Below are 18,873 nucleotides of genomic sequence, written 5' to 3'. Positions count from 1 at the left end.
TAGGCTTTGCTAATGCTGAAGGGATAGGAAAGGGCTCGGGGTGAGGGGAGGTGTCCACACCCTTGTATAAGCAGGAGAAGTAAACTCCATAGCATTTAAGAACACTGAGAGTTAGCAAACATGCCAGCTTGCACACCATAGCCAGTGCAGCATGAGATGCTGGTTAGGAGATGTTAAGACCCCTGGCTATACAGCACTTATGCTGCAGGCAGGATGTAAATTAGGATTGCACTGTGCACCTGCTCAGACTGGGAGTGCATTTTACTGCTGCTCTGTCACCTTGGTCTGTCCTAGAGATCCTACCCCAGATACAGGTATCCTGTAAAAGTGGGAGCAATAGGCAAGGATTTGTGCCTTGAAATGTACTAGCATTTCTACGTCTCATGTTTACCTTTTAGTGCACTAAATTTAGTATTGCTATTAACTTGCTTATCTGTATTTAATCCTTTAATGTAACTAGGAAATCATGGATCGGATCTACAAAAATGTCATGAATAAAGTGAACGAAATGACCAGTTTCCAAAGGAATCTGTTTATATTGGCCTACAATTACAAAATGGAGCAGATTTCAAATGGCTACACTACGCCACTTTGTGACAGGTAGATTTTCAGTTCCACTTTTATAGGGGTCTTTTTAAATGCTCATCAAAATATTGCTATAAGTGCAATATGTGGTCTTTAGTGAAGTCATACTTTTGTTTAGTTTTAAAGCTCACTGTTTGATTGGGGCACAATACATTGACTCGCCTAAAGTCACACAATGAGTCTGTAGTTCAGTTGGGATTACTTCAGCATTTATTAATATAAATATAATAAAAGTGTTAAGTTTATTATTTTTCTTTCAGTAATTTGAAAGCTTAGATATCTTTTCCTATTCAAGTCATTGTGTTGCTCCTATTAGCTTTTAATCTGGGGTTTTGTACATACCTGGAGGGAAAAATCTATTTCTATAACCTAGCAAGGCTTTATCATATTTTGTTTTTAACATAATGTGAACCTTATCATCGTAAAACTGGTCTGTAAGTATAACCCACGCACCTTCTGGGTGTGGTGTTCTGTCCCATCTAGTGGCACCGAAACCACTTACAGAGCGATAAAAATGAGTCTGCTCTACAGCCTTAGCTAACAGCCAGTTGGCTTTTAGCTCATGCGGTAGAGGTTCATGCACTGAGGTCCCCGGTTCGGTCCCTCCCGCTGACGACCGGGGTCTGTCAGCGTTACGTAAGGTCATGGGAAGAAAATCTAAGGGAAAAAGGAGTTGAGGAGGGCTGGCAGTTTCTCAATGAGACAATATTAAAAGCACAACTGCAAACTATCCTGAAATATAGGAAGAACAGGAAGAGGCCCATATGGCTCCATGAGGAGCTCTTTAATAACTTGAAAAACAAAAAGTAACCCTACAAAAAGTAGAAATATGCACAAACTCCTAGGAAGTACAAAAGAATAGCATAAGCATATCGGAACAAAATCAGAAAGGCTAAGGCATGAAATGAGTTACACCTTGCAAGGGACATAAAAGGCAGTAAGAAGCGGTTCTTTAAAAACATTAGGAAAAAGAGAAAGATGAAAGTATAGGTCCTCTACTTAGAGGGGAAAGAGAGCCAATAACTGATGACATCAAGAAAGCTAAGATGTATAATGCCTATTTTGCTTCAGTTTTCCACTAAAAACGTTAATGGTGACCAGATACTCAACATTATTAATATTAACAACAAGGGGGAAGGAATGCAAGCCAGAAAAAGAAAAGAACAGGTTAAAGAACATTTAGATAAGTTAGAGGTATTCCAGTTGGCAGGTCTTGTTGCAATTCATTTTAGGGTACCTAAGGAACTAGCTGAAGCAATCTTTGAACTGTTAGCAATTATTTTTGAGAACTCCTCCACTCTTCTGGGACCTCCCCCATCCTTCAGAAGGGCAAATGTAGTACCTGTCTTTAAAAAGAGGAACAGAGAGGACCAGAGGAATTATAGAGCAGGCAGACTAATTTCAATACCTAGAAAGATACTGGAATCAGTTATTAAACACTCAGCTTGTAAGCACCTAATAGCCATTATGGATTTGTTAAGAACAAATCATACCAGACCTACCTAATTTCCTACTTTGACAGGGTTACTGGTCTAGTGGATATTGGGGAAGCAGTAGATGTGATATATTGCGATTTTTCATAAGGCTTCTGACACAATCCCACATGACATTCTCATAAGCACAGTAGGGAAGTGTGGTCTAAATGACTATAAAGTAGGTGCAGAACTGTTTGAAAGACCATACTTCAAGAGTAGATAAAAATGTTTCATCGTCAAATTGGGGGGACATAGCTAGTGGGGTCTTGCAGAGGTCAGTCCTGGATCCAGTACTGGTCAGTATTTTCATTAATGACTTCGATAATAGAGTGGAGAGTATGTTTATAAAATGTTCAGATGACAGCAAGCTGGAAGCTTTAGAATTCAAAATGGCCTTGACAAATTGGAGAATTGGTCTGAATTCAAGATGAAATTCAGTAAAGACAAGTGCAAATTATTTTACTTAGGAAAGAAAAATCAAATGCGCAACTACAAAATGGGGAATAATTGGCTAGGTGATAGTACTTCTAAAAGGATTGGTGGTTATAGTGGTTCACAAATTGAATATGAGTCAACAATATGATGAAGGTGCAAAAAAGGTTATCATTCTGGGATGTATTAACAGGAATGATGTAAGAAAGGCACGGAAGGTCACTGTCCCACTCCACTTGGTACTGGTGAGGCTTTAGCTGAAGTACTATGTCCAGTTCTGGGCACGACTCTTTAGGAAAGAGGTGGTTAAATTGGAGAGTCCAGAGGAAAGCAACAAAAACAGTAAAAGGTTTAGAAAACTTTGCTTATGAGGAAAGGTTAAAAAAAATTGGGCGTGTTTAGTCTTGAGAAAAGAAGGCTGAAGGGGCACCTGACAACAGTTTTCAATTATGTTAAGAGCTGTTGTAAAGAGGACTGTGATCAATTGTTCTCTATGTCCGCTGAAAGTAGGACAAGAAGTAATGGGTTTAACTTGCAACAAGGGAGACATAGGTTAGATATTAGGACAAACTTTCCAACTGTAAGGGTAGTTAAGCTCTGAAATAGGCTTCCAAGTGAGGTTGTGGAATTCCCATTATTGCATATTTTAAAAAACATACTGACAAACACCTGTCAGGCATGGTCTGGGTTTACTTGGTCCTGCCACAGGGCTGAGGGCTGGACTTAATGACTTGTTGAGGTCCCTTCCAGACCTACATTTCTGTGATTATGGCCCTGCTTCTGTCAGAACTTAAGACATGGGGGGAAAAGGTAGTTACTCACAAATGCAGACAGAAAGGTAGAGTCGCATCAAGCTAATTCAAATCCTCTTGTAAACCTCAATTAAAATGAACAGCACATAAATATTTACAGACTACTGCTAATGTTTTCTGAGCCTTTTGCATACACGTGATACATGGGTAAGTCCAATTTAACTCTGCAAAAGTGTATAAATCATACAACTTATCTCCAAGCTCAAGTCAGTTGTAGGATTTAAATGATTACAGACCTTGCTGAGACTAAAAGATATAGTATAAACAGATTTCTGCACTTTGTTTTCCTTTTCAATAATGTGGGCAAAATAAACATTAGAATTTTGCTGTCTCAGTAAAGCATATTCAAGAGACTTCGACTTTATCCTGCAGAGTAAAATGCAAAAGTAAAACCTGAAAATTTTCTATCTAAACATTGTTTTTAAAAACTTTAAATTTTAAGTGTACTGTTTGTGGATCTCATCCTGCATTTTCTGCACATCTAAAAATCTTTGGAGTTAGTGGAAGTTTTTGGTGCCCATGCAAAACAAGATAATCTCCTTGGTCTTCTATTTTTAAGCAACAAAAACATCATCTTTTCTTAACTTTGCATTTTTAGCCTTATTTTCCGGAAAGTACGACTGCTGCTAGGTGGTAAAATTCGCGTCCTACTATGTGGAGGAGCTCCACTTTCTGCTGCAACTCAGAGATTTATGAACATCTGTTTCTGTTGCCCTGTGGGACAGGGATATGGACTAACTGAGTCAGCCGGGGCTGGAACAATCACTGAAGGTTAGTGTTGGCATGTCCAAATGGATGCGGTGATCTGTGTTTGTATAATCTTCAACAGAGTATTCATTTGGGCTTATGTCCACAAACTGGTAAGTGAGAAAACACTGAGAGGTGACAGGCTTTTTGAAGAGTAAATTAATTTTAGAAGGCATAATCTGGGGATTTTGTGCTAAAACATAGGAATATATAAATTGATGTTCTCATTATAGCAAACAAAGGTGAAATGGTCTGAACTGAATTTTGGAATTATTTGTGTATACTAGCTGAACTGAATAAATTTGTTCCAAGAAGCCTGCAGAATAGGTTGGCCAGCATCATGATGGGAATAATGCATTCACCAATGACCTGCAGTCTTTCTTGGGTGTACACAGGCTCCGGAATTTGATTTTCTACTTTTGGATAGAGACCATATAGTAATTAAGTTAAATATATAAGTCTAATATGTGAATGCACATTGCTGTGAATATGCAGTCACATTTTTTTCCCAAGATATCCAGTAACTCATGCAGTATTCCTGGGATTTGAATCAAGCCAATAGTATTGACTCAAATAAGAAAGAAACAGATCTACTTAAAAATATATAATATATACAGTAGATAACTCAGCTGAACCATGAATATATACTGTACTTGACAACAGGATTCTTGAAATACCTTGAGTTACAGTGAGTGCTGGTTAAAAAAGCCTTGACATATCATGCATGACGAATATAGAAAGTGTGCACTACAAAGTCTAGTTTTTTTTTTCAAAACAGCTAAAAAAATTTAAATTTCTTACTATGGATGAACTGACATTCATACAACAGTTGTGTGAAAGGCTTATTTTATAGGTGATGCTGCTTTATGTACAATATGCATGTACTTAATAAACAGGGAATACACCACATCATTGGGTGAAGACTTCATTGGTATACTATTGGAATGTCTACATTACTCATGAGTAGCAAAGACGTTTTTGAGTTGTGCTGGTCATTCCAAAAAAAATGTTTCATAAAATTTAAGGCCAGAAGGAACCATCATATCCTCTAGTCTGACCTATATATCATAGACTATTACATTTCACCGTTACCCATATATTGAGCCTGAGGCCCCAGCAGTAAATTGTTCTTTGAGTGATGGTCCCTATGTGTATTCCACTTGAGGTGCACATGTGTGACATGCACCTGAGACTGGAAGATTCTTGCTAGCAGTATCCATTTGTCCACACGTGTCTCTATCCTCCTTATACTCCAAACTGCTAATTCCTTTCTACTGCCCGTGTTCTGAGACAGAACTTCTTCAGTATCTGCAGTGTTAGCTAGCGTTCTTCAGAATTTTTAGTTTTACATAGTTTTAAAACATGTTTTTAGATGGTTTCAAATTAGCTGGAGTAGTTTAGTAGTCTTTAGGGCTTTGCCTCCCTACTCCACTGGACACCCCTTCTATGGCTGCCTAGTATGTCCAGGATCCAAGATCTGTATGTCTCGTCTGTGGGCTTTCCCAGCTGGCAACACTCATATCCCCTCTAAGTGCAACATCTGCTAGTCCTTTCCCAGATGAACTTGTCAAGCCCATGGATTGAAGGCTTAAAAGATTACAATGGGCTCATGTAATGAGGCCCCGGTCTGATTCTGGCTGTCAACCACCCCTGTACATCAGGCAGGGGCACCAAGAAGTACCCCCCTGAGCATGGTGTCTCTGAATCCGAGGATAATCTGAGCAGGGCTAACGACCCTGCCAAGCAGAGACCTGAGGAGGGTAAGAGAGAGAACTTTTTCACAAGAAATGTGAGAAATCTCACTCAAGCTCACCTTGACTTTCTCCACAACACCCTTTAAGTCGGGTGAGACTCCGTGCCCCACTATACAAGTGTCAGATGCTCACAAGGAGCATGGGACCAGTTTCAAGTCACTGAGAGGCAAGAGTACCTCAAAACCATCCTTAGCCAAAGGGATGGGACCATCCTCAGTCCTACACAGATGCTACCTATGCTGTCAGTACTGCAAGTGAGAGAGGAGTTGTTGGTACCGCCAGTGCTACAAAGGGACAGAAGCCCGGTTCATTCTCCAGTATCAGGAGTTTGATACAGTGCCCTGGAGGACATTTCAATCTAAACAGGCTAAGAATTGCCAGTACTGTTGTATCTTGCCCTGACCATCAGTTCAAAACTCACTGGTACCATCAAACAGTCGAGGTGTAAAAAGACTGCTAATATTGACAGCACTGCACATCAGTATAAAAGCCGCCTTTTCTGCTACCCAGAATTTCCCACAATTCTTGACATATGAGCTACTCTCCCACTCCGCAAGCTACAGAGGCAGATCAGAGTTTTGGAGCCACATTGTCTGGCTGTGTCCCCTCAGACCTTGCTTGCTTCCAGTTTCTCTGCCTCTGTTACAGTGTGTGGACAGCGATTTTTACAGCTCCTGCCTTCACATATGCCTAAGGGTGTGTTTTGTCAGATTTGGGGTAGTGGTGAGTAGTTATCTCCCGCCCAGCCCCTGTTTCCTCTCAGGCCAGTTTTTTAGCCAGGTGTTGGAACTGTTTGGAGCCTCAGCTGCAGTGCCTTTCTGCTGACTCCTCTGAACCATCCAAGTATTGCATTGCTGCCTAAAATGCACCAAATGGTGCTCCATCTGTGAGACTGTATTCCCAGGCTTAGTAGATGGTGAGTTGTGCCCATCCTCCACCCAGCCTTCTGTCTCTCTAACTCAGGGCTATGAGTCAGAGAGGCATGTGGAATCTCCCACCGACTGGAGTAACCACAACTCCAACATGGGAAAAATGGACCAGGGTCCATAGACCCCCCCAGTCCATTTTTCCCATGTTCCCCCCGCCCGCTTCCCAATTTGGCCAGGAGGGTTGACGCTATCATAGCATCTCTGGCTACAGATATGGTTATCCCCTCAGAAGGGGAGTTCTAGCCTAAGGACCCCATGGATAAAAAAAAAGGTGGAGGCCACTCTCAAAAAAGACTTTGAGACCTTCTCAGTCTCCTTCAGTGAATCCCTATCAGCTGCTTGCTTTGTGAGCACATCTCTCCTGACTGGAAGATCTCAGGGTCTTCAAAGATAGAGATCACCCTGACTTTGGCTCTGTTTTAAAGGACATTTCCCTGGCAACAGAGTTCATTGCTGATACCTCAATGGACACAAAGAGATTCTCAGCCAAAGTCATGGTCTCTAGGTCAGTGACCAGTTGCCACCTAAAGCTCCGTGACTGGAAGGTGGATGGCCACACACAGCAGGTTCTGTGCTCCACCAAATTCGTGGGAGCCTGGCTTTTCAGAGAGAAGCTAGTCAAGGTAGTGGTGGACAATGCTGCAAAAATCTAAACAGTCGCTCCCTCTAAATGCTACAGGATGTCTTTAAGAGCAATAAAAGCATTCCTTTTGGCCTTCATCCTTGCAGAAATGAAGAGACAGCAGATTCTCCAGAGGAAAGCTGTGAAACTGTGGCTCGGGAGGAAAGCCAAGAAGGAACCCTGCTGCTCCCAAAGCCTCTCTGTGTGATGAAGACCATCTAGGTCTTTGCCTGGAGCTGAAGCTTGGGAGCAGGCTTTATCATTTCCTGGGGGAATGGGTTGTTTCAACCATGGACTAGTGGTCAGGGAGATAGTGAGTTAGAGATGTTCCTTTGAGTTATAGGCTCCACCCCTCCCATTCTTCATCCAGTCTTCCATCTCAAATGACCCCATAAAGCATGGTCTAATCCAGAATCTGTTTTCTTACCTCCTGGATATGGAAGTAATAGAAAGTGTTCCCTTATAAGAGAGATTCTTTATTGTTCAGAAGCATACGGGGAGGGAGAAGCTGAGCCCTTCTAGATCCCAAAAGGCTCAAAAAGTGGATGAAGAAAACAAAGTTTTGGATGGAGACCCTAACTTCTAAGGTGTCATCCCTATCTGAAGGGAATTTTCTGACTTTGGTGGATCTGATGGATGCATAACTTCATATCATGATCAGACTGTGCCATCTCAGGTTCCTAAGGTTTTTGTACGTCAGGAAGCATTATCAATATTGGATGCTCCTATTTGGCTTGTCTGCGGGCTTCTTTGTCTTTACAGTGATGGTGGTGGTAATCATATTCAGACTCGGGTCACAAGGGATCCACCTATATTCCTTCTTGGATGACACTAATCAGAGCTCTTATCCACAGCAACAGCACATAGAGCTACATCCCTGACCTTGAATCTCCTTGAGGTTCATGGCTTTATTATCAATATCAAGAAAAGCTTGATTCCGTTCACCCAAATAACTCATTTGGGAATGAACATAGATTTTTGAACATATTTTTGCTGTCGAGGTGTCTGTCTTTAAGAGGTTCCAGAAAATTCAGAACCTCCTTGTGTTGCTTAGGAATTTCAAGAGGCCTGCTATTGCACTGAGCCTTCAACTGTTAGGCCTCCTAGTATTATGCATAGGGATCATTCCATGGATGCAATCAGACATCACGTGCATTCTAGCTTCATCTTAAAAGTATGGGTCCACTCCCTGGAACGCATGAAAGATTAGCTGAGGGTTCCAGCACAGGCAATCAACTCCTTAAAATGGTGGCTAGCACAGAGCAGTGTCAACTGGTTGTACATGGGGACACCATATCAAGTATGGATGACAACCCTGATCCTGCTCAGATTCCTACACTTGTCAAGACTCCAAGTAAACATAAAAAAGTCCATTTTAGCTTCCACACAAACTATAGACTTCATTGGAGCAACCCTAGATTCAATCAGAGCCAAAGCATACCTACCCCAGGACATATTCCAAGCCATAAAGGATTTCATCACTTAGCTTTGACTGAGCCCTCAGACAACAGTTAGAACCTGTCCTAACTGCCTAGGTCATGTGCCACCCTTTGGTGAGACTTCGATGTCTACAGGCTTGATTTATGGACAGTGCCAAACAAACACAGTCCAGACAAATTGATCTCCTCTTCTCCCCGCCCATCCCCTCCCCCCCTGCCCCGAGTTCTGTGTTCTCTCCCTTGGTGTGAAAAAAGGGAATATGGGACTTCGCTTTGTCCCTCCCCACCCTCAGAAAGATGAACTACAGACTCCCTCCCATCTGTGCAAATGTGTTGGATAGAGTACCTGGACCCAAGGAAAATCCGAGCTGCACATAAACCTTCTGGAGCTGCGTACAGTGCACAAAGCCTGCAAGTGATTCCTACTTTTTATTCAGACCTTGCATGTTCAAGGCCTATTGGATAACATGACAACAGTTTACTATATCAGAAAACAAGGGGAAGCATGGTTCGCCCCTCTTTGCATAGAAGCAGTCAATCTCTGGAACTTCTGCATTTGCAGATCACCCTCTCAACCAGTGCACCTTCCTGGAGTGTGGATGCTTTGGCAGAGAGCCAGAGCAGACGTGATCTCTGGAGATCACAAGTGGGAACTACATGGTATGGAGCATCATTTGGCATTGGGGATTCCCATCTTGGAATTTCATTGTCTGTTCAAAGGTAGTTCAGAAAAGAAATTCAGTATTGATAAATTATTGTGAAATTTTATTTATTGTTGACTTAATCAGCAAGCACACAAGCATCCATTTACAGCTGTAGGCTCTGGTCCTGTAATGTGATTCATGAGGGTGGACTGCTGTGACTACCCAGAGCCATATTGACTTAATTTGAGGTCTTCACCTTGCTCCTCCATTGCAGGATCAATATCCTAATCAGTATGCTTGTATCTTAATTGCACATTTTGAAAGTTGTGTTGCAAGAACTAAAATTAAGAATTAATTCATTAATTAACTCAACTCTGTTCAGTTTTGATAAATAAAATTTATTTGTAATCACTACTTGCAAATTGTTAATTGAAAATTATTTTTAATTTTAGTTTGGGACTACACTACAGGGAGAGTAGGAGCACCTTTGGTTTGCTGTGAAATCAAATTAATGAACTGGGAAAAAGGTAAGAAAACTCTTATGTAATGAAACTCAAATGCACGTAAGAACCTTATGTCAGTATTTATTTATTTGGCTGCACTATGCCCAATCCTCCACAGTGTAAAGCTGTTTCCTGGGTGACACAGGATTAGTGAGCTGCAACCAAGCTCCCTTATAGAGCTTGCTCAAGCAGGATTGAGAAAAATCTACCTCAAGAAGTACCGTGCATGTGTTGCTTACTGAAGAGGAAGTGAACAAAATGTTTAAATAATTTAAATGTAGACAATAGACAATTGTTGATATTTGCCTAAATAGGTGATGGTTAGTATAATAAAGCCATGGAATTAGTCTGTTTTTGTTTCAGGAAGAACAGAAACTTCCTGTATTTCAATAATATTAGATTGGTAGATGAATATTTGTTTGTTTTTTCCTACCTTGTTGCACACAAGTTTGATTTTAAAAAAATCAGCTCCTAAGCCACTGTAAAATGTTATAAATATTTATAGATTTGCTTATTAGCACACACTGAATATTTTTAAACAGTTCTGATTTACAGCTTGTGTTTGTACAATGCCTAGCACCATGGGATACTGGTCCATTACTGGAACTCCTAGGCACTAGGATAATATAAATAATCTACTGTAGTGTTTCTTTCTTTTTGTTAGTCACATGATATATGAGCATACATCTTGTGTGTTTGTGCATGTGCATGCATGTACCCTCCTATCTAGAGAATTATTTAATGTCAACACACTGGAATGGGAGACAAAATTCTGTATGTGCCAAACCAGGGGTGTTGGATTCACTGTGGTTCAAGCTAAACTACAAGTACACATTTTCTCCTCTTGTTGTTAGAAAATTTCACAATAGGCATAGTGCAGTTTACTAGCATTAATATAATAAAGACAGAAAGAAATGGCCAGTGAAATGGAAGCCTATTAAATAGATGCCAAATCTAATGGGTCTAATTAGATGTTTGAAGTACCTCTCAGTCCTATGCCTCCCTTCACAGTTTCTTCTAATTTGGATGGCGGAGCTGCTTTATTATTTTGGAGCGCTTTTGCCTCACAACATTGAATGAAATTCACCCCTTTGATTTGGGCCAGTGTAAGGCTTATGTCTAACTTAAGTCCCCTGAATGGGACTGAGGTGATACGTATGCTTTAAGTTGGTCCTCTGCACACATAGGAATTTCACCATTAATGAACAGTGCCTACCCACCTCGCTAACTAGATGCTAAAAGTGGTTTGGAGCCACTAATACTCTAGTTAAATTATTCAGAAATTTATTGTAAAAAAAGATACTTTCAAAAATAATTATTCTAATCTAAACCTGCTCTATAAAATCTAATTTTGATGATAAACCAAACACATTAATCCATTGAAAACTGTATAGATTTGCTTGGAATAGTTTCTGTTTTGTAGTTCTTTTGTTTAACTTCAATTTTTTTAAATCAACATCATGTTTAGAAAATAATTAACTCTGTTTTTAGGTGGATATTATAATACTGATAAACCGTATCCTAGAGGTGAGATTCTTATTGGAGGCCAAAATGTGACCATGGGCTACTACAAAAACGAAGAACGAACCAAAAAAGATTTCACTGTGGATGAGACTGGACAGAGGTGGCTCCATACTGGAGACATTGGAGAGTTCCATGCAGATGGATGTCTAAAAATAATTGGTGAGTTACCTAAGGAATTTGATTAATTTACTCCTATCAATTGACACAGTTCAGGTAAATAACATACTTGAACTGCTTTATTGTGTTGTTACCTAGAATTCTCAAGTGGTGGACTACTTGGCATTTGGGCTCATGTTGTTCTGTGTATCCAAGGAATATGTTTATCCTTCAACCCTAAGCTCCAGTTAATATTTTAAACTACAATTGTTCTCCCTCTTTTAGAATATTAATATAGATTTAGCTGTGATATTGGGTGCATCAACAGAGGACTCTAATTTCCTAAATCAAGATTTATGAGCTATTTAAACTATTGTATTAAGTTCTAGAGATTTTTGTTTGTTTTGTTGTTTTTTGATGGGGGGTGGGTGGGTGGGTGAAGTTGTAATGGTATTATGCTGTCAGTAATTCTAAGGTGTGTTTCTTTGTCTTGGTATTAATTGGAGTCCTCTACAGACAATGGAAGAGGAATACACGCAGGCAACACTTTTTTAAACAAGTGCCTAAAGTTAGGCTCCTAAGGCCATATTTAGGCACCCAAATAAGTGGCAGGACTTTCAAAGTGTGAAACACCAGTGAAGTTAGTGGGAACTTCTGGGTGCTCCGTAATCTTGAAAATCAGAGCACTGATTTAAGAGTAAAATGAGGACTGTTGCTATTGACTTCATTTATTTTGTGATATGGGCCAAGTCCTAGGTCCCTTTGCAGTGGTCTTTCAGGACACTATAGCTGCAAAAGTAGCTTACTTGGCTGCCCCAGAGAGCATGTTGGGGTATGACCAGGGAAAGGGGGTTTGGCCAAAGTGCCACTGCACTTGGCAATTCGTCTGTTGCAACAGCCCCTTGGAAGCCATTACAGCTGGTGCAAGATAGAACAGCCTTCAAGTTGCTTTCACTTGTACCAAGGTCTGAATCAACTCCTTACCACATCCAGGATTGGGGGTCACTTTACTATCCTCCCCACTTGGGTCCTGTATTAATGAGACCTCAGCCAGACCTGAGAAATGAGGCCTGTATCTCTAATTATTGTGTCTTGTGCAATAGATGAACTGTTAAAATATAAATTAAAAGAATAAATAATAAAATACCACAAAACGTTGCATTCCCTGCATATGTTTCTGGTCATATGTATAGGAGCCAAGCAGCTTGAAACATACTTCTTTGAAGAGTGTCCCTTTGGGTCTCCACTTTAGGTGAATCTGCACCCCTGCGCTTGTAATTGGAGATTTTTAGTAGCAGTGCCTGGTTGGATCACACATGTGCTGTCCCTGTCCCGTGCTGCTTCTGGCGGTTACATAGTGCTGTGTGACCAACCAACTCCCCCCCACCCCAGTTCCTTCTCCACCTCTCTCAGCTTGAGATGGAGCATTTGGCAGCACCTCTGAGATTTATCTTTAGCCTATCTTAACTTTAGAATACTAGTTAATTAGGGTAGTAAACTAAACTAACTGCTATCTCTTCCCCTTTTATTCTTAAAAAAAAAAGTCTTAACGTAGGAATTTAAGTTATAGTTATTAGGATCCCCCTTGGTATAGTATAGTTACCTTTCCTCATGGGAGAAACCCTATTCTAAGCGGCATGCCCGACTCCCTGGGTTTTAAATATTGCCTCACTTGTCGGTCCTCAATCCCGGTGTCATGAGGAGAAGTCTCTGCGCCCGGCATCCGGTTAGGGATCATGGACCCCCAGGCACCGGTCCCCAATGGTGGCATCTGACAGAGGTTCTCTGCTACCCCCTCAGAGGAAGGAGCACTTTGCCAAAAAGGTGACAAAGAAAAGAACTCTGACCTCCCCTTCTTGGGAATTTGCCAAAAAGAGTTGTTCCCGACCCATCAGACCCCATCAGTACCGACCACACTGAGACCATCCATCTCTGAGGTACCGGAACTCCACTACCCTCCCTCCCTCCCCTCTACTTTGGAGTTTTCATGTTAGAGACTCTGCGGTAGAGAGGGACAGGGACCGTGCATGTGTGACCCAACCAGGCACTGCTACAAAAAATCTCCGATTACAAGCGCAGGGGCACAGATTCACCTAAAGTGGAGCACCCATGGGGACAACCATCTCAAAGACCTCAGTTACTGCAGAGTATGAGTAACCTTCTCTTTCAGCCAAATACTGTTTTTCACATAATTCTAATTATAGTCTAGTTATATTCGCTTACAGTGCTGATAGATATTGTTACATCTGATAAAGATACCATATAACTAGAAGATCTAGTTGGAATAAAATATATAGTAAACATACAAATATTTCATTGGGGAAAGGTTTCTGTGTAGTTTAAAATATGGATCACAGTTGGTAGAAGGACACATCTAATGATCTGGGCAGATTGCTTTTTGTTAATCTGTGCAGTACCAAAAACTGGAACTTTATTTATCCAATTTAAAACACACAGAAATATGTTTGTTGCTTTTATACACTAATATCTCAGAAATGGGTATAAGCAAGCCCTTGGTGTTTTCATTTTGTAAATAACGTTTATTTAATTTTTCCCTTTATCAATAGATCGTAAGAAAGACCTTGTAAAACTCCAGGCTGGAGAATACGTCTCTCTTGGCAAAGTTGAGGCTGCTTTGAAGAATCTTCCACTGGTAGATAATATTTGTGCATATGCAAGCAGGTAAGAGAGCTCATGTGTCCAAGACTTTGGGGTCAACATTTTCTAATATTTAAACTACACTGGTTGCACATAAAACTCTTTTGCTAACTTGAAAGTTTTTTGCCCATTTGAAAGAGATTTTTGTTTTGTTCTGTATTTTTTGAAGTTTTGCACTTTGCCTATGCACTCAGCTCCAGGTATAACCATATCTACGACTTGAAAAGATTAAGCGTTAGCTATCTCTTATTGATGCATAAGTACTTGTGCATGACCAAATTAATACATTTGTAGCTAAATCTGGTTCCACATATCTGCTGCAAGTAACTGAATATGTTGAGGATCTCTGCAAGAGTGAGGGGAGAACTCACCTGACCCATTCACCATTAGACATTGAGGCAGCAGTGGAAAACAGCTCTTCAGCTTCTAATGTTGTTGCAACTCACTGAGGGCTTGTCTACATGGGGTTTTAAACTGAATCAAATCCAGTTAATCTGGTTTGAAAATTCCTGTTTATGCATGATGCAACTCATCATTGCACTCTAACTCCACATTTCCTGGGAACTCTGGAATCCTCCGCAAATGGACTAGGTTTGCTCCTAATTGAATTAGTTTAGTCTTTTGTTTGTGTGCTTACAGTTGCTGTCCACCTTTTTGCATGCTTACAGTGGCTATCCCACAGTGCTTTTCAGGTCAACCGTTATGACCTGTCCATTTACTCGTGTGCCATCCTTGCCCTGGTGTTGAGTTTCCAGGATGACCCTTCCCCTCTTTAAAGGGCGGCGCAGAGCCAGATTTGGCCATTTGCTCCTATACTACAGTGTATCATTATTCTGGTGATACAAACGTGCTAGCACATGAGAAACCCCACAACATTCCTCGCACAGCTATTTGGAGCCATGCTGGGACCCTGGATCATCACTACTGGGGGAGAAGTGTCAGTTCAGAAAACTCTTGTGGCCAGCCACAGGCATAAGAACCTTTTTGTGGACATAGCAAAGCAGATGTCGGGGCGGGGGGCTTGTGACCAGGATGCCGCCAAGTGCCAGATAAGAAGCCAAAAGCTCAGGAGAAACATTGAAATGAGGGGGAAAAAGGAGACAATCTGACGGGGCACATGATCTCTCCATTTTTCATGAAGTAGACAGGATTCTACCTGATTATAGTACAACCCATCTCAGGCACTATTCTGAGAATGTTGCCTGCATTCCCCCCCACACTGAGGACGACCATCTAGACCCATCAGAAGATGAGCAGGAGGTTGCCGAAGAGGAGCTGCCCCCTGAGAGCCTGACTCAGGAGCCTGACTCTGGCCAGCTGGAAAGCCAGCTCCCGTCATGCTCTGCTACAACAGACCCTTGTTCCTGCCCTGCATCAGCTGAGCCAGAGTCCCAGACAGAAACCCATGCCAGGCCTGAAGGGTCATATCCCATAAAGGAAACTTCAGCATGTAAGTATCTATGTTTACAATTTATTATTTATTATTATTGTTGGCAGATATGAGCTAGAAACCCACATCCCGTTTGTTACAGCTTCAAAATCCAGCCAGCATAGTGCAATTGCAGTTAGTCCCTCTTTCTCCTCTGGTGCACCCCCCCTTCATAGCATATTTCAATAACAAAAGCATTCATTTGTGCAAAATTAACAGTTGATTGAGACCATGCTTGCAGGAAAAGAAATTGGGTTAGTTTTCATAGTTTATGTGAGGTATAAGTGCACATTGCCTGCCCAGTCAAGACACAAACAATACTGGACCCTTCTAAGGTACAAATGCCTGGTAAAATACATTGTAGCTGATGATCATTGAAGGACCCTGTCCTTCTCTGCACTTTCTCCATGTCCACAGGGAAGATATAGCAGACCTTAAGATTGAGAAATAGCTTGATATTTGTTTTGCATATTACAGGGAATAGTCACTCACCCATGCTTCTCAGTATAGCTTGTCAGCTCCTTCCACTCCTGCAGTGCTTTTGGGGGGGGGGCATCCTGGTGAATAACTGAGCAGCAAGATACTGCCCTTTGTCTTTTTGAATAAGACCATTCTCTGCCTCCTAGTCAGCCACGTCAGCATAATGTTATGGAGAGTGAGGACAGCTTAAAGGCGATGTAGAGGGAATTACTATCCAGTTTGCCCCCTATAGTCCTTCCTTTACACCTCCAATGCCATAGAAGCACCTCCAGGGCACAAACAAAACTGCAAAACCAAACCTGGATCATAGCTCCAACCACATCACCCCAACAGCATGAAAGCAGATATAGTAGATTTGAAATCCAAATGTACCCAAATTCCTCTGTACATGCAGACCACTTAGCATCTCTGAGGTTCCCCCATGAATGGCAAGAGTCTCGGGGAGGTAAAGTCACATATACATACCAAAAAAAAGCTATCATGATTTGTCTGCGATATGAACAATAAGCAGTTGTTCTCCTCTGCCCCCTATTTCCACAGCCACAGCTCTGCAATAGCCAGATCATCAAGGACAGGATATGAACTGCTGACAGGCTGGTCAACCTGAAGGGGAGAAAAAAGAAGACTCAAGACAAGGTGTTTGCAGAACTCATGGCAGAGACACAGAGGAAAACCAGGCTGGCTGAGAAGTGGAGACTGTATATGAGGGAGGGAGAAAGAAGTGCAGCTGTCCCAGGAGAACGTGGCAGTGAGCAAGGACAACGTCACCGTGACCAGTGAAAGTATGGCTGTGGCCAAGAATTGCATCACCATGGTGAAGAAGAGCATGGAAAAAGGCAGAGAGATTCCGAGGCAACTCATGGATGCTATCCTAAGACAGAACGTCCTTTTGAAAACATGCTTCTGCTAGGCCAGCAGTCCCTGAAGTCCCATAATTTGGGACCTAGCCATGTTCTTCAGACCCTGGACAATTCTGGCTAGGGGACCAGCACTAACTCCTAACCTCTGCATGCCCACAGCAATGCTTCTAGCAGTTCCCATTCACCTCTCAAATCCAACCTCTAGGCACTTGGGACTCCAGTTCTTTTGCGCCCTACAATGCCTCTGAGAATTTTGAGCCAAAGTGCTCAACCTATGTGGATGAGAAGAGACAGGGGCCAGGTGTATACTTGCCTTTAACTTTCTGCATCCCTCTTCCAAATCGTTGCATTTCAAATGTTCTTACTGTTGCACTTGTGAAAGGTTTGTATTCAGTTGGTTATTTAAGAAGATTGGTTGGTTAAATGGGGTTCCAAATACAGTTTTTTCCCATTTGTTCATTTAAAGGTTTGTATTTGGTGTTTTATTGTTTTTTCATAATAAAACTATTTATACATAATACATCCATTATGAGTCAGCAATGCATTTAACACAGAAAATCCTTTAAATAAACCTGAAATAATGCATCAGCTTTTACAAAAGGATATAGGGACCATTCAACTTCAACGACCCACACACAGTACACCAGCACTCATAATGTTTGCATCTGAACACACACCGCACTGGCTACCGTGTTCAGGCATGTGACTCAAATACAAACAGTAGGCATCCCTGACAGCATTCCCCTGGTGTTTGTGTTCTGTATGGGATGCCTTGCTGGTTGCTCAAACTTCTGAGCAAGTCTCCTCTCCTCATTCTCCCATCTACCTATAAGGCTTTCCCACTTGCTCTCACAAATATTGTGTAAAACACAACATCCAATTATAATGGACCTTTGCATATCCTCCTTATGTATGAGGTGTGCACATTCTGCATAGGCTGAGCCCTGCCTCCCCTCACCTTAGTATAGCAGAACTGCACTGATTCCTTTGCAAGAGGACTTTCCATATCTGTAAAGGTCAGGTTAAGATTTGCCCCTCAATGAATTATTTGAACCCGATATGCCCTATTTTTATTCATTATGTAAATACGCAATCCAAATTATCTCATAATAAGGAAATTACATTTAAAAATGGCTAATCTGACATTATAGTTAGGTATTAATTACAACTCTAAATTTGTGTGTTTTCTTCCACTATCATATTTCTCCTTAATACTTACATGGGTCTGTTATGGCATAAGTAACCATATTCAGTAATACAAACTTCTACCTATTTAAAAAAGGGCAGAGGTCCAATTTTGTGAACTTATTCTGTGAGATTCTAGATGAACAAAAGTTAAAAATCAATATAAAATAGAAAAAAGTTTAACTTTATAATTGTTTTTAAATGACTTAATTGTTAATGCTACCAAATTCATACTAAAGTACATTTTATACTTCTCAGTTTCCAGTCTTATGTCATTGCATTTGTTGTGCCAAATCAAAAGGAACTTACAGAACTAGCTCGAAAGAAAGGATTTAAAGGAACGTGGGAAGAGATCTGCACCAGTGCTGAAATGGAAAAAGAGGTACTGAAGGTAGTAACTGAAGCTGCTAGCTCAGGTGAGCAGTCAGGTGAATTTGTATTTGCTTTGTGGAACTTAATGTATTGTAAAAGTATAAAATATAAAACAGTAGAAACAAAATAGGCATATGAATTTATAAAAGATGTTTTATTATGAGTAATTTGTGTCCAAAATAGAATCCGCCGATAATGAAGTATTTGTGTTTTCTGCAAAATTTGACTTTAACTGGAGGATGCTTTTTGTGTGTGGGAGGGGTGGGGGACATAGTCTATGTAATTCTTCTTAGAGTGCTGGTCTCTGTGTGACTTCCACACGTGGGT

At 41.1% G+C, this 18,873-nt stretch overlaps 1 protein-coding gene across 5 annotated transcripts in view; it reads left to right on the top strand.

Annotated features, from left to right (window-relative positions):
• ACSL3 (acyl-CoA synthetase long chain family member 3) overlaps positions 1-18,873 on the top strand; it is a 109,996-nt gene that overhangs the window by 83,261 nt on the left and 7,862 nt on the right. For all 5 annotated transcript variants that reach the window (XM_048863339.2, XM_048863338.2, XM_048863342.2 and 2 more), the window contains 6 exons: positions 461-600; positions 3,903-4,075; positions 9,892-9,966; positions 11,434-11,625; positions 14,130-14,244; positions 18,433-18,590. In XM_048863339.2, coding sequence (XP_048719296.1) covers positions 461-600; positions 3,903-4,075; positions 9,892-9,966; positions 11,434-11,625; positions 14,130-14,244; positions 18,433-18,590 — 853 coding nt within the window. The remainder of the gene's footprint in view (positions 1-460; positions 601-3,902; positions 4,076-9,891; positions 9,967-11,433; positions 11,626-14,129; positions 14,245-18,432; positions 18,591-18,873) is intronic.

The sequence above is a fragment of the Caretta caretta genome, chromosome 9 (genome assembly GCF_965140235.1).
Source record: "Caretta caretta isolate rCarCar2 chromosome 9, rCarCar1.hap1, whole genome shotgun sequence".
Lineage (NCBI taxonomy): Eukaryota > Metazoa > Chordata > Testudines > Cheloniidae > Caretta > Caretta caretta.
The sequence above is the reverse complement of the archived record's forward strand: the minus strand, read 5'-3'. Positions and strand labels throughout refer to the sequence as shown.